The sequence below is a fragment of the Dermacentor variabilis genome, chromosome 1 (assembly GCF_050947875.1).
Source record: "Dermacentor variabilis isolate Ectoservices chromosome 1, ASM5094787v1, whole genome shotgun sequence".
NCBI lineage: Eukaryota > Metazoa > Arthropoda > Arachnida > Ixodida > Ixodidae > Dermacentor > Dermacentor variabilis.
This window is the reverse complement of record NC_134568.1, coordinates 25,790,399-25,812,651: the sequence shown is the minus strand read 5'-3', so window position 1 is coordinate 25,812,651 and position 22,253 is coordinate 25,790,399. Positions and strand designations below refer to the sequence as shown.

General features: G+C 45.9%; 1 protein-coding gene across 2 annotated transcripts in view; it reads left to right on the top strand.

Annotated features, from left to right (window-relative positions):
• The first annotated feature begins 512 nt into the window (after window positions 1-512).
• LOC142575919 (uncharacterized) overlaps window positions 513-22,253 on the top strand; it is an 86,794-nt gene continuing 65,053 nt past the window's right edge. For both annotated transcript variants that reach the window (XM_075685732.1, XM_075685725.1), the window contains exons 1-2: window positions 513-721; window positions 6,841-6,977. In XM_075685732.1, the coding sequence (XP_075541847.1) occupies window positions 654-721; window positions 6,841-6,977 (205 nt within the window). In that variant the 5' untranslated portion in view covers window positions 513-653. The remainder of the gene's footprint in view (window positions 722-6,840; window positions 6,978-22,253) is intronic.

Sequence of the window (22,253 nt, the reverse complement as noted above, 5' to 3'; positions counted from 1 at the left end):
GGGTAAGGTGTCACGTCGCACAGCAACATATTATATTGGCGAAAGCGTGGTCGGCAAAGAGCCTGCAACGCAGCCTGTTACGACATCACCACTCCTGTTGCATTTTCATTGCGCTTGTCTGTTGGATTCTTTCGGCAACATTAGGCCTGGGGATTTATTATCTGTTCTAAGAGGTGTGAAGAGGATCAGAAAAGAAAACAAAATGCTGAGTTAGGGCAGTATGCGCCTTCATAAACGCAGTAAATGGGGGCAGCTGGTTATGATCGCACCTCCCGACCATCTGCGTTTACAGTGTCTGGACGAACGTAGCAAGAAAAGCATGAGTTGAAACTAGCCGAGCCCCAGCTGGCCAACCTCTCTGTCTTCTGTTTGGCTTTTTCTTGCCTTTTCCCTAGTCGCGAAATTAAATACCTTCTATCGTTGAGTGCATATTATACACGATTTCACGAGAAGGCAATTGTAGCTTGTTCTAGACTCCCTTTATTCGATAAACACTGAAGGCCGCACGTTTTTATCTGCACGCCGTTTCAAAAACAAACGATTGTGACTACGGGACGTGCCACAGGGAGGAAGCTGTGTCTCTTGCACTTTGTATTTAGCGATTGATCTCTGGCATGACTGAGCTTTCTTAAGACAGAGAGCCTTCGGAAATAATGATTTACCCATTGCTGATACTCGCCGCTCTCCTAGCGTTACCGTGTTCAGAGACGGACCAGATAAAGTGAGCAATACCTTTCATTAATTCTTGGTAATCTAGTACTTTTAATTCTGTTTGTGGAGCATAGCACGCTCGTACCATCAGGACCAATACTGTTCCTTTGCTGGTGCGATGAGCTGTTGTCCAACGCTAAATATTGAAAACGATTTATAGGCACCTGACAAAAAGGTGGCAGAGCCCAAAAAAAGGTTTGGTCACTGCCACGTGGAAGAACTAAGTTTATAAAATATTGATTGCGCAACATCTCAGAACATGGAGCCCATGCACTTGCGCTGGTGCCGCCAAAGTGAATATATGTGGTGCTAAACAAACTAAGCGCTACGCGTTCCACACATGTATATCTTCTATTTCGTTTCGAACCATAATTTGTGCGAACAGTGGTACGGCAGCACTCTGTAGCGAGCAGCAGAAAAGTGGCATGTATCAAATATGAAAAATAAATTCAGCAAAAATTACGATACTCCTTAATGCGAAATTTGAGCGCAGCTGTACATGTGTTTTCTTTTCACGATATATTGGGTGGCGCGGAAAACCTATCTCGTGTGGTACGTTGTAAAGGGAGCGAATTGAGGCGCGGCTGCCTCGCTAATCAGGAGATCGCGAGAGGCAGCGAATCGGTGACACGTGGGCGCGGTTCACAGTAGCCGCCGCAAACAGACCTTTGCTCATGCAGCGCTCTGTTTCCATATATAGCATCGGTGGCGTCATCGGTGAACAGACGACGCGCACTGCTCTGGCGGCATCTCGTAGGCATCGTCGCCACAAAGCCCGTTTTGTGCGGCGCTACGTTTTTCTTCTCACACTGTCGCCATACCCTGCTCCTCCGCTTTCCGCCTCATGGCTCCATGGCACCCTCCTCCTCCGCTTTTCTCCTCGCGATCTCGTCGCTGTCGCCGTCTTTTAACGGCGCTCCGCTTTCGCTCATTCATCGTTCGCTGCTCGTTACGAGACGCCGACGCTGGCCGCATGAACGGGCGCCTAAGAGCTGCGCTCCAAAAAAGTCGACTTTGCTGTCCTGTGAATGACAAAAATGAAAAAGAAATATACGCGCAGCAAGACAGCGGCGATCACGAATAGCATTCACATTGGTACTAGAGGTTATGACGTTTCTGATACACTATTAAAAAGTTTCCTTGTGGCACAACAATAATCGCCATCTGCCTTGCTTGCGTTTCCTTTCTTGAAAAACTCTGCGCTCGCGACTAACAAGCATGCCGTTCGTGATATGGAAGTACCGGGCTCGTAGCGTTAAAGAAAAGAAAGGCGCGCACGACCAATGACGATTGTTGCTGCGTGACAACGTAAGTCCCTAAGGGCGCAAACTTTTTAAAAAGTATACACATAGCCAAGAACGGCGTCAAAAGTCCCATTCCAGAAAGAAAAATAACACTTGACTTATTTTAGAGTGATGGTATCTAGTGTCGGTGTCATGAATCCGTATGTTTTTCTCACAAGGGGTATTACATAATGCTGTCCGTAGCAATATCGTGAGTACTGCAGTAACGTTTTGTCAATAGCTTTGAGGTTCAGACAGAGGTGACATCCTGGTTGCAGCTACTGGCAACGAATTCCTAGCGCAGGATCGTTTACAACTGAAAAAACAAAAATATTCATCACCGTATTAGACAATACATGCTTCTTTTACACGTGGTCTTGCCACATTTAGACATTTTTCGGAACTTATACCTTGCGGACACTCCTCGTAATAATGTCACTTGTTTCAGCGTTCATATTTTTATGCCATGTGCCGGTCATTTGAAAGATTCGTTAAAATCTGTGCTTGAATCTTACGTCTTCGTTGCAGCTTTTTGCGATGCACGCAATATTCGCAAATTGCCGCGCGACTGGCCGCTCAGGGCACTTTGCGTGTATTCGCGGGCTTCCTTCACACTCGGAAAAGCACTTTTATGTAGCCCGTTTCGAGCAACAGAAAGGTGTATCGGGAACTTTTCATGTTGCTCTACAATTTTCTCATTTATACTTTTAATCTAATTATAACATTTGAGAAGTTGATTAATTAATTAGGAGAAATTATCTTATTAGGCGGAATTAAAAAAAATAATATGAGTATCTCTAAGCGAGGGCAAACAACATTACCTTGGTTCTGTCCAGCTACGTGGCATTCGCATATTTTAAAACTCTGGCTAAAGTTAGCGGGGATACCCTGTACAATACATCTACATGTACGTCTTCTGGCACACGCATAATTACATAAATGTCCTTTGTCGCTCCTCGCTGGCACGATGTAATGTGTCAAGCGGCAATAACACAGCAAGGCACGTGACTCAGTTGTTGATCGAGTTGAGGATATTGGAATTTTTCGCAAACTCTCGCTGTCTTTTCCACGTTCTGTTGACAATTGAATATACAGAAAAAACATGAAGAATGAGCACATACACACTTTGCACACACATACAATGACTAGCGCTTAGTGTCATAACTATTCTGCTGTTCACAGAATCTGTCTAACCGTGAAGAACACTAAAGCATGGGGTTTTGCGTGCCAAAACTACTTTCTGATTATGAGGGATGCCGTATATAATGGGGGACTCCGGAAATGCAGCCCACCTGGGGTTATATAACTTGCACCTAAATCTAAGCACCCGGGTGTTTTCGCATTTCCGTGAAGAGCACTACGGGGTCGAAATGAATCCGGAGCGCGCCACTACAGCGTCCCTCGAGCCGGCTCCTTAGTTTCGGGACTTTAAAACCACGTGATTTCATTATAGAAACACGTCCTTATTTGCAGCTACAAATTTGAGTGCACCACTAACATGCTCACAGTCACCATGAAAGCTGTGTCTTGGCCTAAGGCAACGCGCGCGTCAGCAATCTTCCCTATATTCCGTACCATGCGCTCAGATTGCATAATTCATGGCGTTACGTTTCCATGCCAAGCTGCTTCACTCCCAGATGAGCGTCTTTTGCCCATCGGGAATCTAGAAGGAAATATTGTTTCTTAGTTAAGTTCATCTCAGTAACGCTAATAGTGTTTCTAGTGCTTTGTGTGGAAACATGTATACGAGACAGACAAGACACGCACGCGCAGGCGCTACTTTCAACAATGATTTATTACAAGCCGGATCACGGCTCCAAAGCGTCACAGAATCACGAAATTAAGCACGCGCAAACTATTAGGCACCGAGAAATGGCAGTTATTTCCTCCATAAAAAAAGAGCCAAGCTGTCCTAACACCATTTTGGCCGAGCTTGTCCATTCAATCTCGTTGTTTCATTTTTACGCTTGTACACAACGACGTAGTCTTGAAACAGGTAAACAACCGCACGTGCTGTCACGTTGGGCTAACCAGTCCCCCCCCTCCCCCCCCCCCCCCCCCCATCGCGGCCTTTCGCTTTCTAAACTTATCATTCAGACTAATTCCAGGCACTATAGCAACTTGTCGTTCGACCTCATACTGTCACGATGTAGTGATGACGAATAAAATGAAAATACTAGCATAAATAGCAAATAATCAAGCAATTGCTTTATTGGGCGAACTTGTACCCAATAAGCAAAAGAACGCTTAAGTGACTGTAATGGCGGAATATTCGGCGGTCGTTGAAACTGATCTGGCGGTTCAGGTCTCCATTATTTATACATGTGTCACCAATACATTTCGCATGCAGCACGCGCTTCTTGTCCTGCGCCATGACAGAAGAGACGATTCTCTCAAAAGCGGCTGCGGACAAAGGTGAAAACAGCCCATGTATGGCAATATTTTAGGTTCACTTTTCTTTCTTTCTCTTTTTGCGTCACAACCTTTTCCTTCCCTAAGTACTCACTACCAAGTACATGTTTACGCTGGCTGGCGAATTAAAATACTCATATTGCAATATGAAGTATTTCTTGATAATGATAACTGTCAATTATTTATGACCAGCTGTGGATGCGCATCGTTACTATTTACAGACACGCAAGTGATTTAATTGATGTTGTGCTCTGCTGCTGAGCACGAGGTCGCGGTTTCGATTACTTGTCGTTCCAGTGGAGGTGGAAGACGAGGAACATCTACGGAGCTCCGGCTGCGCGTCATAGAACCGAGATGGACAAAATTATTTCCTTATCCTTCCAGTATACAGTGTCACACATAGCGTTGGAGTTCCCTCTGCAGTACTGGCCCCGATCTGAGGGGTGCTACGGGAGTTCCGCTGAACCACGGGAGCCCCGTGTCTTCGACGGACGGACTTTGGCCCGCCGCACTGCGCCTCGCCCATACATCGGCAGCCTCGGGTGGCCCCATTGTAGGGCCCCCGATCCTGCGCCTCTTTGCTGGCTATTCGCCGCCGCCGCCGCGGAAATGTTCCTCGGAAATAGGAGGTGTCGGTAATCCGTTAATTTTTTTTTAATAATAGATCCCGAGAGTCTTGCATGACTGAACGTCTTCGGAACCTAGCAGCAGTTATGAAAGCGGGCACAGGGAGGATCGAAAGAATCAGACCACTAAGGGGCGCTCTCACCAAGCTGACGGCTCATCCGAAACTATTCATTTGTGACCAGGCACCCATAGCAATCTAAATGTGCAGAAAGCAACAGATTCGAATCGTTGGGTTTGGTGCGTGGTGTTATCGCTCAATCCACTACGGGGGATCGGCCATAAGTCGTGCGGTAGTAGGAAAAAAGCAAGAAAACCAAAAGAGAATCAAGCAAGTTGAAGATATTAAAGTGATAAAATGCTCTCACATGTGGAGTTTGAAAGTGTTTTACAATGAGAAAAATCGCATCTGACTACAATGCAAAGCAGTGCTAGCTGATGCACTGCATTGCAACATCCTCCTCAGTGTTGAATGAACATGCTGCCATGAATAAAAAGATTAAGAAATAAAATAATTAAGGCAAAACCTATCTCACAATGAATATTGACGTTAATGCGACCAGCATTGAAGCAATGCAGCGACACACTGTATTGCCACCACCGAAACGCTTCATGAATGAGGCGTGCACGGCAGCAGTTCTCTCTCGCGTTTCACTCTGGTCATGCTGCGTCCTCTACCGTCACCACCGCGATCTCCCCGCAAAGCCTCCGAGATGCGTATCGCGCCGATGCATGCGAATGGTGCAATTGTCGCGTTGATGGGGCAGCGCGCTAAAACGTCGCGTTGCTCTGCTTGATTCCGTGTGACGCGGGTTCAATTCCGCGCAGCACCGGATAAATTTCAGAGTATTTTAATGTGATTAGCATTCCTATAATACTTCACAGCACTTCCCGGTGTCTATCTGTCTGTCTGTCTATGTCTGTAACTGCTTCCCACCAACTTGGGTCACTGGGTAGACCATAGTTACTGGGTAGAGAGCTAGCACTGAGCTGACAGTGCTGAAAGAACGGGGTTCGACTAACCATCAAACCAACTTGCGTCACTGGGCATGTGCTGCTCTTCAGTGAAGCTCTTTGACGCCAACTAGCGTGACTGGTTCTGTGCCACTGGGAATCCGTGCTGCACAACTTATCATTTCTCCAATGGAAGGTGGAATCGAGCGCGCGTCATTTAATCTCAGGCGCTTAGCCAGGATTTTTTTTCGTGGGGGGGGGGGGGGGCAGTTAAGCTTTCATTGTTCTGTGATAAGTTTCTCATGCTCAGTGCATAATAATACAACTATTACCTTGAGCAGGCCCTTGGTCGGCTTCAAGACGTGTACCATCTTGTACTTGTCTGGGGTGGTCGTTCGAAGGATATGCGCTTTTGTACATTAGCGATGTGCCTGGCATAAAAGAGAGCAGGGCGCCGGCCGGAAAAATATGGGTGGGGGGAGGGGGACTGAAGCCAGAACTATTACATCTAACTACTCATGTTTCCCACGAAAAATTGAGGACTGGAACAAATTACCATAACATGTCATACTGGCCAGATATTTTTCAAGAAGTACTGCAGAACTCGATATGGGGGGAGGGGGAGGTGTTAATAAATGTGACTGCATAAATTAGTCATACGAAAGTGTTTGTACAGCCTTTCCACCTTTTATCTTTCTTTCTATATAATCATTGCATTTGAAGTTACCTTTGGTTTTGCCTTCCTGCCTGGAATTTGTAAAGTCTGCAGTATTTTTTAAATAAACAAAAAGTTTTCTGCGGGAGTTAGAAAGCACGTTATTATACTCGTACCATGCTTCTTGCGTCCTCTACATAGACCACCGGAGCCATGTGTGGATAAGGCCTGCATGGACTACTGCCTGAAAGTGCTAGGAGGGCCCGAATTCAATGTCACTGGCAAGTGCCTGAAGAACGCGACGGGTGCGCAGTTCTGCAGCTGCAGACGCCGCACATGTGAGTACTAGACTTTGTCCTTGTTGCGTTTGATATTATGTCTTTCTTGGTCCCTTATGACATGCTTCCAAGCGTATCGTACATACAAAATTGTATACTCAGCGAATTATAAGGAATACTCAGTCTAGTGCGTGTATATTGGATGCGGCCACACTAAAAGACAAAAAGGAAAGAACTTATAGACGCTTCTCCCAGTTGTTTATCCCCTGCCAGACTCAACAAATGCAAAGCATGTATGCATATATTTGGAGACGATGGAGTTTTTTTTTCTTGGTGCCTCTATAACCATGGCATGGCGGACCATGTTGTTGTTTATGTTGTTGTTGCTGTTGTTGTTGTGGTTGTTGTTGTTTTTGTTGTTGTTGTTTGTTGTTGTTTAATTTTTTCTGGTGCGTAGCAAGGAGAGGATTTTTGTCAATTCGCCTTCAAAGCTGTTGCCTATTCAAAGAGGCCACCGTTCGACCGATGAACCTTCTCCGTTTTTGCTTTTGCTGTTTCCCTCCAAATTTAATTATTTCGCAAGAAAGTTTAACAACACCTGCAGACGGGCTAGATGGTTTAGCGCCTGTCCTGTGTCTTTCTCGGCTGTTCATGTGCGGCTTCCTGTGCGCTTATTTTCCTTCGTTTCACAAGGAAACGTACGAAGGTACGGGACGGCGCGTTCACGAAAATAACCTGAACTTCAGCGTTGGTTTCGTGCCGTACGGTGCTCCTTCGCTGTTTCCCACGAGTGATGCTGCCGCTATGGATGATACGGAGGAAGTAGAGCAAGCCGCGTCCTAAGCCGATTGACTCATTCTGTGACTACTGCCACGGCTACTTATTTTAGTTTTTGCTGATCATCGTTTTACAGAAATTTTGCTGTTATCGGGCTATTACTATCTCGTCTAAAGCGCTTCTTGCATCCGAATCTCGGTAAACGTTGTCGCGAGCACAGGTGGGCCAATATGCTCATTTTCGGTTTTCTTCCTTTACCCTCACCCTCACGTTGAAAAGGCTACCATCTTTATCTTACCTTCGGTTTGGCACTATTTCTAATAAACTATTTACACGTCCAGTGAACTCAGTTCACAAATATAATTTCCTGCCATGCAGTTTGAATTCTGGAAGCGTGCCACGTTGCTTTCCTCATAGGGGCAATTAACAAACTTAAATATTTAGCCGGCAGCAATGCTCGCGAGCGACCGCCGCATTGCTGCATTTTTTGTTCTTTTGTGGCTAGCAGAAAGTGAACTTTTTAATGTGGGAGCCAAACGGTAACACAAGAAAAACATTATACGCTGTTATCATCAACATGCACTAAAAAGTCGAATCGAATACTTACCCAGTCATATATATGCTTGTTAATTGCATGAAGATTCACAATAAATGTTACATGCTATAAAGAAAGAAATAGGTGAACCGTGAATGTATTCTATGCTGAGTTGCTCACATATTTCTAAATAATCGTTAGTGACATCTTCTTTATGCAAAAATTTCACCGTAATTACTGCGATTAAAAATGAGAGCTATTGTAATTCGTAATTAGGTACTAAATCAACTATATCCGTTATTGAAATCAGCTACACCGTCGTGCTTATTCGAGAGAATTCCGCAACAGCACGACGTTATAGAGGCCAAGTTGAAACACTTAAATTCCATATTTACTGCAAATCAAGTCCCTAGACCAACTTTGCTATGCACCAGCCAAAGCATACTGTATATGCTCGTGACGTAGTAGTTCTGCGGAAACCCGCAAGGTGGAGAGAAGTCCCGGACCAGGACGAATTTTTCTTCAACTATGAGGCTTTTCTTTCGAGGAACCCGGTTGGGTTTCCTTTGCAGCAATTGCTACGAACGGGTGGATGTCTCTTTTTCCCTTTATTCTGTATATGCTCGTGTAAGGGCCGCATTTTTTTTTCTCACAATTTTGACAAAGTGCTGCCCAATTCTGACAAAGTGCTGTCAAAATGGTGCCGGTGCAGCCGACGATTCGTTCACACCCCTGATCTTGTGCACACCCTGGCTCTAGCCATTGTTACGTTTCAACACGGCGATGGGCATTCCTTGTACGTTTTCCACAACATAGTCCTTTCATCAGCGAGCCCTAAGACGATGCAGGGGCCCGCCATATACTGTGACGCGCAAACAAAGAAGCTCACTTCGAGGTGACAACTACCGCGAAGATACCACGAGGTTACAATTGCCTGAACCTGACCCTAACAAGCTGAACTAATTGATGAAAGGGGTCAACGTCGAAGGCTACCGTGGGAACAGCATCGACCACAGTTTCCCAATTACCACAAAGTTGCGCCATATACCGGGGCCAGTGGCGTAGCCAGAAATTTCGTCCGGGGTGGGGGGGGGGGGGGGGGGGGGGGGGCTCACATTGCAGCTCGGCTTCCTCCTTAAGAGGAAGCTTTAGCTCGGGTGCTCCTATCTAAATACATGTAGAAGGAGCATTCGTTTTTCTCGGCAACCGCTGCACCAAATTTGACGAGGTTTGTTGCTTTTACAACAAAAACTTAAATAAAAATAAAAAATAAAAACTTTTCGTTTCGATTTCTTGATTTAGGTTGCCAATTCTTTATTAAAAATAATAAAAAATTCACAAATTTTCAGAAAACGAAACTATCAAGTTTAAAACTCTAACTCAACAACGAAAAATAATATCGCAATTCTGTGAATTGCATATAATAGTACATCTACAGCGGACAAATATGGTATGTTAGACATGAATCTCAAGAAATTTAGTATTATGGAAATACGGCTACGTAACCAGTTCACGTAAAAACGTAACCAGTTCGCCTAAGATACAAGCTGACATACCATATTTGTCCGCTTTGACTGTTATAATAGATGCCGTTTGCAGAACCGCGATATCTCTTCTTGATGCAAAGCTACTAATTTTTAAACGTCGTGCTTCTGTTCTTTTTTTTTCGAACTTTGGAATTTTTCAAGATATTTAAACAAAATTCAGACCCTAAATCGTAATTCCGCTTCCAACAGACACTAGAATTTAACTTTTTCTCTCAAGTGCAAAAAATTTCAATAAAAGCGATCGAGGGGTTATCCCAGAAAAGCGTTTCTGCGTTTTTCATGTACTTGAATAGGCCGCGTCGGAGTTAGGCTAGAGCTAAAGCTTCCTCTTAACAATTTGTCGAGGTTTCAAATACATGAATAATAACTGCATTGCCATTGCCAAAGATGCTGCAAACGAATACTTGTATGCTACACACTGTCAAAATAAGTAAAATATGTATTTTTTCATAGAAGAATATACTCGTATGTGCCAAAAATAGTGCCCAGAATACCTGATGGCAACGCTTCCAAGTTTTTTGTCTATCTAGTAAGTAAAGAAAATATCACACGAACTTTAGAACTATATAAGTTCGAGACCAGCAAAGCAGTGCATGCCGCTGATATGAAAAATGTAAAGGCCATGAAGTGAACAAGTTGAGGACAAATGTGCTAATGAAACTTTGTCATTCAATAACCTTGTTCACATTCTTGTACATATGCAACGGCCAGTCAAAAATCTCAATGACGCTGTCATTTGTTCAAATGTATTACGCAGAAGCAGCTGTCACCTGTCGTGTATCGTGTGTAATTGCATCGAAATTATAGTCGCAACAGAGAGCACGTATAAAAAGCGGGAGTTCTGCAAAATATAGGAGGGCGAGGACCAGGCAGGATTTCGTAAAGACTACTCAACAATAGGCCATATTCACACTATCAATCAGGTGATAGAGAAATATGCGGAATGTAACCAACCCTTATATATAGCTTTCATTGATTACGAGAAAGCGTTTGATTCAGTCGAAGCCTCAGCAGTCGTGCAAGCATTACGGAATCAAGGTGTAGACGAGCCGTATGTAAAAGTACTGAAAGATATCTATAGCGGCTCCACAGCCACCGTAGTCCTCCATAAAGAAAGCAACAAAATCCCAATAAAGAAAGGCGTCAGCAGGGAGATACGATCTCTCTGATGCTATTCACAGCGTGTTTATAGGAGGTATTCAGAGACCTGGATTGGGAATAAATGGGGATAAGAGTTAATGGAGAATACCTTCGTAATTTGCGATTCACAGATGATATTGCCTTGCTTAGTAACTCAGGGGACCAACTGCAATACATGCTCACTGACCTGAAGAGGCAAAGCAGAAGGGTTGGTCTAAAAATTAATCTGCAGGAAACTAAAGTAATGTTTAACAGTTTCGGAAGAGAACAGCAGTTTACGATAGGTAGCGAGGCACTGGAAGTTCTAAGGGAATGCATCTACATAGGACAGGTAGTGACCGCAGATCCGGATCATGACACTGAAATAATCAGAAGAATAAGAATGGGCTGGGGTGCGTTTGGCAGGCATTCTCAGATCATGAACACAGGTTGCCATTATCCCTCAAGAGAAAAGTGCATAACAGCTGTGTCTTACCAGTACTCACGTACGGGGCAGAAACCTGGAGGCTTACGAAAAGGGTTCTACATAAATTGAGGACGACGCAACGAGCTATGGAAAGAGGAATAATAGGTGTAACGTTAAGGGATAACAAAAGAGAAGATTGGGTGAGGGAACAAACGCGAGTTTATGACATCTTAGTTGAAATCAAGAAAAAGAAATGGGCATGGGCAGGACATGTAATGAGGAGGGAAGATAACCGATGGTCATTAAGGGTCACGGACTGGATTCCAAGGGAAGGGAAGCGTAGCAGGGGACGGCAGAAAGTTAGGTGGGTGGATGAGATTATGAAGTTTGCAGGGACAACATGGCCAGAATTAGTACATTACCAGGGTAGTTGGAGAAGTATGGGAGAGGGTTACGCCCTGCAGTGGGCGTAACCAGGCTGATGATGATGATGATGATGATGATGATGATGATGATGATGATGATGATGTATCGTCTTTGCGACTTTCACGGCCTTTGAACCGTTTGCTCCAACGCTCCACAGTGGCCAATGAAATGAGATGTTCAATGCACACGGCAGCTACACGGCGACTAATTTCTTTTTGGGAAACACCTTCAGCTGTCAAAAACCTCATGACACCACGCTGCTCAACTTCTGGAGCCCCATTACGTCACGCAACCATGTTTAGCCCAGTGTATGAGAGCATTAAAGAACGTTTATCCTTACACCTGCGTGTCATTTTTGTAAATGAGAGATGCCTGTGTGCTACGCGCATGCCTCGCAGATAATGAATCGAACCGTTATTGCGCGGGGTGGGTAGGCTAACTTTAATCTCACTCGCCCTCGTACATTAGAAATGCGAAGATACAATGAAATATACAAATGCGAAGATACAGCTTGATAAAGGGCAAAAAGTGTCATTAGAAACAAAGTTCACTGCACGTATACACAAAACCTGGCAACAAGATATTTAAATATATGCATAAGTCTCCAATAAATCTACCTCAGAAAAAGTCACTCTGTATAATGCGTCAAACAAGGCAAATAAACATGTTGCGCAATCACAGATTCACAGAATACTAGATCCCGCCCCCATTCCATCCACTCTCCCCGATGTATCACGCGCGACGGAAGGCGGCGCGCTTGCTCCCAGCTTTTCTCCTTTGCGCACACAAGACTTAGTCACCATCGTCGGCTCACCCATGCCCCCCCCCCTTTTCTTTCACTCGCACATACAGCATGTGGCGCGCGGTCAGGACGTTACCGCCCTTGGACTTTATATGAAACATGAGGGCGACGGCGACAGCAGGAATGCGCCTGGAGTGTCCATATAATTACTATCGCAATAATATAATAAGAGTATCCGGCAACTCAAGCATGCCGTGGCTCATTTCTTTCCGCAAAAGAAGTAAAAAATATCGAACTTTCACCATGCCGCAATTCATTGGCGCCGCAACAATGTATTTTTTTTTTACTTTTGTGGGGCGGTAGCACCGAAATGAAAAAAAAAACGTAAAGGAAGGTATGCTGGCCACAATCCAATGCCTAATTTGGGCCCCTAATGTGGCTACCAGAGGAATATCGAAGCAAATTTAAGACGCTTGGTCCACCGAGAACCATACGCATACTGCTCGGTATCCTACAACAGCGAGACAATAGTTTCCGGAGAGGTTGCGCTCAAGCAATAACAACATTAAACACACAAAGTTCCGCAATTGAAAATCTGACGCACAACCTTGGAAATGTCAATGCACCTTTCGCATCAAAAGTTTACGAGAACTTTACACCCATAAAGTTTTGGAATTGACCTCCATGCGCTGCGTAAGTACCGCGACCTCCAAGAGATGCCGCGGCGAGCCCGTTGGCCACCAAAACACCCTTGAAACTTGGTGCTCGGATGGGGCTGCTTGCGTTAGGTGACTCCCGGGTTCATGGGCGTTGCCGCGAAATCCAGCCCGAGTTCGCAATGTTCGCGGTGAAATGTCTTTTCGAGCTTGAAAATGACATTCTAGACAAAATCCAGAATGATTTCCGGCGCCGGAGGTTGCTTTGGTCGGCCTTGCATGGACAGCTCGAAAAAATTTCGGGGGGGGGGGCGGCTGAAGCTCCATAGCCCCCCCCCCCCCCTGTCTACGCCCCTGACCGGGGCGCAGGTGCAACATAGGAGGCGCAGCCCGTGGACGGGGTGACGTCCTGGGAGGGATATTGATAGCGGTTCGACGATTATAGTTGGCCGAGATAGTCATCAGATTCCCTATCCTAGTCTCCTATAGAATACGACTATTTTAAAAGCGGAGGTCCTTGGTGCAGTGAAAGGTCTGCTGACGTGAAAGGCCTGCTGACGAGCCCAGATGTTTATTACGCTCCTACGTGGAGTGGGCTTCCGTATCTGGAGGCAGTGTAAATACAGTAAAAAAATCACCGCCCAAGCAACTCCGTAAAGATGGTTAACTCATCATCATCATCATCCTGGTTACGCCCACTGCAGGGCAATGGCCTCTCCTATACTTCTCCAACTACCCCGGTCATGTACTAATTGTGGGCATGTTATCCCTGCAAACTTCTTAATCTCATCCGCCCACCTAACTTTCTGCCATCCCCTGCTACGCTTCCCCTCCCTTGGAATCCAGTTCATAACCCTTAATGACCTTCGGTTATCTTCCCTCCTCATTACATGTCCTGCCCATGACCCCCCCCCCCATTTCTTTTTCTTGATTTCAACTAAGATGTCATAAACTCGCGTTTGTTCCCTCACCCAATCTGCTCTTTTCTCATCCCTTAACGTTACACCTATTATTCTTCTTTCCATAGCTCGTTGCGTCGTCCTCAATTTAAGTAGAACCATTTTCGTAAGCCTCCAGGTTTCTGCCCCATACGTGAGTACTGGTAAGACACAGCTTATACACTTTTCTCTTGAGGGATAATGGCAACCTGTTGTTCATGATCTGAGAATGCCTGCCAAACGCACCCCAGCCCATTCTTATTCTTCTAATTATTTCAGTGTCATGATCCGGATCTGCGGTCACTACCTGTCCTATGTAGATGCATTCCCTTACAACTTCTAGTGCCTCGCTACCTATCGTAAACTGCTGTTCTCTTCCGAAACTGTTAAACATTACTTTAGTTTCGTGCAGATTAATTTTTATACCAACCCTTCTGCTTTGCCTCTCCAGGTCTGTGAGCATGTATTGCAGTCGGTCCCCTGAGTTACTAAGCAAGGCAATATCATCAGTGAATCGCATGTTACTAAGGTATTCTCCATTAACTCTTATCCCCATTTCTACCCAATCCAGGTCTCTGATTACCTCCTGTAAACACGCTGTGAATAGCATTGGAGAGATCGTATCTCCCTGCCTGACGCCTTTCTTTATTGGGATTTTGTTGCTTTCTTTAAGGAGGACTACGGTGGCTGTGGAGCCGCTATAGATCTCTTTCAGTATTTTTACATTCGGCTCGTCTACACCTTGATTCCGTAATGCTTGCATGACTGCTGAGGCTTCGACTGAATCAAACGCTTTCTCGTAATTAATGAAAGCTATATATAAGGGTTGGTTACATTCCGCATATTTCTCTATCACCTGATTGATAGTGTGAATATGGCCTATTGTTGAGTAGCCTTTATGAAATCCTGCCTGGTGCTTTGGTTGACAGAAGTCTAAGGTGTTCCTTATTCTATTTGCGATTACCTTAGTAAATACTTTGTAGGTAACGGACAGTAAGCTGATTGGTCTATAATTTTTCAAGTCTTTGGCGTCCTCCTTCTTATGGATTAGGATTATGTTAGCATTCTTCCAAGGTTTCGGCACCCTCGAGGTCATGAGGCATTGCGCAGACAGGGTGGCCAGTTTTTCTATAACAATCTACGCACCATCCTTCAACAAATCTGCTGTTACCTGATCCTCCCCAGCTGCGTTCCCCCTTTGCATAGCTCCCAAGGCTTTCTTTACTTCTTCCGGCGTTACTTGTGGGATTTCAAATTCCTCTAGACTATTCTTTCTTCCATTATCGTCGTGGGTGCCACTGGTATTGTATAAATCTCTATAAAACTCCTCAGCCACTTGAACTATCTCATCCATATTAGTAATGATATTGCCGGCTTTGTCTCTTAACGCATACATCTGATTCTTGCCTATTCCTAGTTTCTTCTTCACTACTTTGAGGCTTCCTCGGTTCCTGAGAGCATGTTCAATTCTATCCATATTATATTTCCTTATGTCAGCGGTGTTACCCTTGTTGATTAACTTCGAAAATTCTGCCAGTTCTATTCTAGCTGTAGGGCTAGAGGCTTTCATACATTGGCGTTTCTTGATCAGATCTTTCGCCTCCTCCGATCGCTTTCTGGCATCCTGTCTAACCGAGTTACCACTGACTTCTATTGCACACTCCTTAATGATGCCCATAAGATTGTCGTTCATATCTTCAACACTAAAGTCCTCTTCTTGAGTTAATGCCGAATACCTGTTCTGTAGCTTGATGCGGAATTCCTCTAGTTTCCCTCTTACCGCTAACTCATTGATTGGCTTCTTATGTACCAGTTTCTTCCCTTCCCTCCTCAAGTCGACTAATTCGAGTTCTTACCATCCTATGGCCACAGCAGCGCACCTTGCCGAGCACGTCCACATCTTGTGTGATGTCAGGGTTAGCGCAGAGTATGAAGTCTTTCATTTCTAGTCTCGCCATTTGGGCTCCTCCACGTCCACTTTCGGCTAACCCGCTTGCGGAACAAGGTATTCATTATCCGCATATTATCCTGTTCTGCAAACTCAACTAATAACTCTCCCCTGCTATTCCTAGAGCCTATGCCATATTCGCCCACTGACTTGTCTCCAGCCTGCTTCTTGCCTACCTTAGTATAGAAGTTGCCCATCAGTATAGTGTATTTTGTTTTGACTTTACCCATCGCCGATTCCACGTCTTCATAAAAGCTTTCGACTTCCTGGTCACCATGACTGAATGTAGGGGCATAGACCTGTACGACCTTCAATTTGTACCTCTTATTAAGTTTCACAACAAGACCTACCACCCTCTCGTTAATGCTATAGGATTCCTGTATGTTGCCAACTATATCCTTATTAATCAGGAATCCGACTCCTAGTTCTCGTCTCTCCGCTAAGCCTCGGTAGCACAGGACGTGCCCGCTTTTTAGCACTGTATATGCTTCTTTCGTCCTCCTAACTTCACTGAGCCCTATTATATCCAATTTACTGCCCTCTAATTCCTCCAATAGCACTGCTAGACTCGCCTCACTAGATAACGTTCTAGCGTTAAACGTTGCCAGGTTCAGATTCCAATGGCGGCCTGTCCAGTTAACTAGCGAAGCTCATCCTTGCGACCCCGTGTTTATCACTGGGTTAATCGCGACGCTTCATTAAACGATGGCTTGGTACGCTGCCGGACCCTCGGTACGCAATTGCTGCTTGCGCTCGGCAGCACCGGCCTGTTCCTGTGCCCGGGCTGCAGCATCGGCACGGCGTAGACGAGCTCGTTCCCTGTTCAGCTTGCGGCGTTGCCGATCGAAAGCTACCTGTTCCTCAGGAGTACGTATGACACGTGGCCTACCCGGCTGCGACGGAGCGCAACGACGTCACCACTGGCGCAGCAAATTGCGCGCCTCTCTTTCTCTTTTTTTTTCGCGCATGCGTATGAGGCTGCTCCAGAGGAGTTTTCGGCGTACAGGCGACAGAGGGACGGACAGACGAATCGGCTAGCCATATGCAGCTTCGCTGAAATAAACCCCTTTTTCATTCATTCATACCACCGGTCGTACTCATAAGGGATAACTGGCCTAAACCCTATCCCGAGTCGTGACAAACTGGTTGGCAGTGGTGAGATCAAGAAAGCAGCCCTGACAATCTAAGATCGGCGGAACTGAGAACGTGGCTCAGGGAGACACGGCCCTGGCAAGCTTGTGGTAAACTGCGGACGGAAGAGCGACTTCTGCGGATCCTGGATAGCAGAGCTCCTCTTCGTGGCTCAGGGAGGCACAACCATCGCAGTAACAGCGTGAAAGCTTGGACGAGTCGATGAAACTTGAAGGAAGAGCAGCAGAAGGCAGTCCTCACGATCTGGGATAGGCGGACCTTGGAACGCGGCTCCGGGAGGCATGACCTTCGCAAGTTCGAGGTTGGGTGAGAGCTGGAGCGACTGCGTTTCGCCGGGCGATAAGGACAGGGTTTTATCGGGTGGTTAGCTCTGATTGATCGCCACCGGGTGCGTGGTCAATAGAGGGGAAGTCGTAGTCGGCTCGCGGAAAAGCATGTATATCACAGTGTTGAAAAAGAGGAGCCGCTGCTGTGGACAGCAGAGCTCGGCATGGAGATTAACCATAAGTTGAGGAAAAACAAAATTCGTATTAGCATTGACGAAATGGGTTTCAAGGACGACGAGTTCACGGATGCCTGGGAAAAGATATGTCGCAAGAGGAAAGAAGGGGAGGAAGAGAAGGAGCGCAAGAGAAAGGAGCGCGAGAAGGAGTGGCAGGAAGAGATGGAACAAATCCAGGTAGAAATTGAGCTCGCGAAAATAAAACTAGAGCAAGCGAGATTAGCGCGTGGTGCACATGCGGCGCCGCCACACACGGAAAGTGTGAAAATGACGAGTTTGCTTCAGCCGCACAAAACAGGCGATGACATCTGTTTCTACCCGATTAATTTTGAACGGATTTGTGAGAAGCAATCATTTCACCAAGACATCTGGCAGGAGCGGTTGCTTGCATTGTTGCCGGGATACGCCTCGCAAGTCGTGGCCTGAATGAGCGCAGCCGAGGTAGGCGTGCACAGTTCCATGAAGTCGAGTTTGCTCGCAAAATACAAGCTTTCCACTGAAGAATTTCGGAGGACATCTCGGCAGGAAAGAAAGCAGCCTAATGAAAGCTTTGTTGAGTTTGCGTCTAGCCTGATGGATCATTTTTCTTAGTGGGTGAAAGGAGCAGGGGCGGATAACGTAAGTAAGCTGTCAGGTTTAGTCTGCTTGGAGAAGTTTTACAAGACCCTGACGCATAATGTGCGCCTTTAGGTTAAGGACAGGAAGGAAGGGGTGCCTGTAAGAGTTCAGCGCAGCTAGCCGGTATGTGGATCAGCTAGCGGAGTATGTGGCAAGTCGTGGCTTCACACCACAGAGCAGCAGCGTGCACTACTGTCAAAAGCCTTCCCCATGGCCATAATCTTGCCCTGTAGGGCAGCAAACCACACACACACAAAAAAAACGAGACAACACTAGTCGCAGTTCGGCGCGCACCGAAGGCATACTTCTCCCAAAACTGCACAAATAAAACGCCACTATTCAGTTACATAAACAATCATCCGAGCAACGTTGATCTACTAAAGCCATACATGACGGACCTAATGGTAAATGGCAAAGAGTGTAGGAAACTAAGGGGCTCCGCGACCACCATGGATGTCGTCCACCCGAAGTGTGGGAAACGTGAAGACTACGTGTCCGAATTCGCGTTGAATTGGCAGCGCTAGGACGCAGTTTCTACAACTCGAGAGGATGCGACGAATATCTTCATCTAACCTAGACCATAGGAACTTCGACCTCGCAACCGTCTTCATGGTAGAAACCCCCTGATGAGCAGTATGCAACAACTTCAAGAGCTTCGTACGGACCACTGCTGGCACTACAACCCGATGGTCCCTGTGCAGCCACCCCCGATGAACCGAGAGCTCGTGCCGCGTTTTGCGGTATTCTGCAAGGTCTGTTTCATGGCTGCTTGATTCTCTTGGCCAGCTATTGACGACATACCTTTACACCGCAGAAAGCGTGACGTCAGTCGATGTTAACGCTTGTACTTCCTTGACAGGAATAGCCGGCTCGTCCCACCGGTGCAGCATGAGCACGCACTCCATCGAATCTTCCTCGGTGCCAACTTTGTCCTGCAAAGGTTGAGGCAAACAACTCAGTGCGTCAGCGGTTACTAGCTGTGTGCCGGGCTTGTAATGTAGACGATACTTGTAAGCACCAAGCAGAAGCGGCCACCTTTGAATTCTTGCGACGACCATCACAGGTGTTTGACGGTCCGGTCTTAGGAAGCCCAGCAGCGGCTGGTGATCCGTAACCAGACTAAATTCTCGCCCAAGTAGGTAATCTCGAAACCTTGTGACACCGAATACAAGTGCGAGTGCCTCTCGCTCAATTTGAGAATAGTTTCTTTCGGCAATTGTAAACGTTCGAGATCTGAATCCGATAGGTCGCTGTTCACTGTCAGTGAGATGGAACAGAACCGCACCAATGTCGTAGGGTGACGCGTCGCATTCCAACAGGCGTTCACGGTTCAGATTGAAATGGGCGAGCCCAGGGGCTGAGCAAGGCGAGTGTTTAGCACTTTTAAAAGCAGTTTGTTCTTTCGTGCCCCACGCCCATCTGGCTTCTTTTTCCAACAGTCTGTACAGCGGTGCAATAATCGTAGATAAATTAGGCAGGAACTTATTATAAAACGTAATCATGGCTAGGAATGAACACAGTTCACTGACTTTCCGCGGCTCCCGGGCTAGTCTGATAGCCTCGACGTTTTTCTCGATCGGATGCAAACCCTTACCATCAATGCGATGTCCAAGATAAGTTAATGATGGCTCCTGGAAACGGCACTTGTCTGAACGAAGCTGTGTACCATTTTCGCGGAAGCGTTGCAAGACCGCTTTCAAGTTTTTGTGCTTCCCCCTTTTTTTTCTGACACGATAATGTGATCCAGGTATGCCTGCACTCCCGATAGCATTTGCAATGTTGTTTCAATTTTTTTCTGAAATATTGCCCACGCTGAAGAGATACCAAAAGGCAGCCTGTTCTATCGCAAAAGTCCCTTGTGTGTGTTGATAACTTAATTTCCCTGCGTCTTCGTCTAAAGGGATTTGATTAAAGCATCTCCTAAGTCTAGGTTGATGAACTGATCGTCACGGCGCAAATTAACAAACATATCGTCGATCACTGGCAGGGGGTATTGTTCTGCCTCACATACCGGGTTCAATGTGACCTTGAAGTCACCACAAATTCTTACCGCCCCGTCTTTTTTTAGCGCCGGAAATATTGGTGTGGCCCATTCGGAGTGTGTGACGGTTGACAAAATTCCCGCGGCCACCAGCCTGTCTAGCTCATCAGCAACTTCATCTCTCAGGGCAAATGGAACTATCTTTCTAACCCCTATCCCCCCTCCCCAGTGTAGGGTAGCAAACCGGAGACTCATATCTGGTTAACCTCCCTGCCTTTCCTCTTCATTCTCTCTCTCTCTCTCTTCTTGCCTTGTAAAATTTGGGCTTTGCTCCATCCCGGATCAGCAGGCGCGCTAGCGGCACCTTGACGAGTCCACGCTCTTCCGTGAACAAGCCCGCGAACTCTTCTTTGAGGGTAGTGACCGTGCTCTTCGGATCGGTCAGTGCAGTGAAATGCCAGAGGAATTGTCCTTCGGCATCCAGCTTCTGCAGCAGTTCACGACCGCAGAGGCTAGGGCCGTTGCAGCCTAGCACTACCAAACTGCATGCATGGCACTGCTGCCGACTTGTACGAAACATGCAATGGTAGTATGCCAAGAACTGGAAGTTTTCCAAGATAACAAGACAGCGTGACATGAAATTCCTGTAGTGGCGGCCACTGCTGACGCTGAGCTTCGTAGACGTCCTTCGGTATAACGCAAACTGGAGAGCCGGTGTCAATGTCCATATTTACATTCACGCCATTCCACTTGAAATTTTCACTGCCCAAATATAATGCCACTATTCGATTGCATTAGCAATCATCCGAGTAATATTGATCTACTAGAGCCATACATGACGGACATAATGGTAAATGGCAAAGACTGTAGGGAACTAAAGGACTCCGCGGCCACCATGGACGTCGTCCATCCGAAGTATGGGAAAAGTGAAGACTACGTGTCCGAATGCGCGTTGATAAGGCAGACCATCAGCGTAGAGTCAGTGTGCCTAGCTATGGCAAAGGTAAACATTGCGGTACCTTTCGCAGATATCGAGACAGTAGCAGCAGTCTCCAATGGGCTACCGGAAGGCTACGCTTACCTTTTCTACAACAGCGCAGAGTCGCTGCTCAATAAAAGTGGGTGCACATTTGCTGACACCCAGGTCAAGGCTTTGACGATGTCCAAAGCAGGCGACCTAGCTCAGCAACTGAGTTACGACGATCAACTAAGTGCAGAACAAGAGGATGAAACAGCTAGCTCTGGAGAAATAGTTGAACAGGAGGAAGAAATCTTTCCAATTTCCCGGACAAAAATTCAGGAAGAGAGTCAGGTTGAGGAGCCGCCAACGGGAAGGAAAAAAAGGCACTCGGAAACGAGCACCAGAAAGCGTGCTAAGAGAAAAAGGCGTCGCAGAGTCAAGAATGTGGCAGAGATGGCAACGCAGCCGAATAAAGCGAAATGCGCTAAACCCTATGGGGAGTGCAGCGAAAGAGTTAAAGGCGCATTTGTCGTTTGGAATGTTTCCAGTAAGAGCGCGTCTGAGTCGCCAAACAAGGACGAAAAGGCAGAGACGTTCGGCGCAGAGGACAAAAGCTATGGGGCAATTATGTTCCCCCTCATTGTGTTCTTTTCGACGTGTAACTTGTATGACACAGGATGGATGGATGCTATGAGCATCCACCCCTTTAGAACGTGGTGGGTTGCACCACCAAGTTCTTGTTATTATATTGCCTAATGTCTTACCTGTATTCAAATAATAATAATAATAATAATAATAATAATAATAATAATAATAATAATAATAATAATAATAATAATAATAATAATAATAATAATAATAATAATAATAATAATAATAATAATAATAATAATAATAATAATGATGATTATGATGATGATGATAATTATAATGAATTGAATTGAATTGAGCTTATTCCGCAACAAGAAAATGTTACGAGGAGGACAGGTAAAAGCTGTAAAAACAGC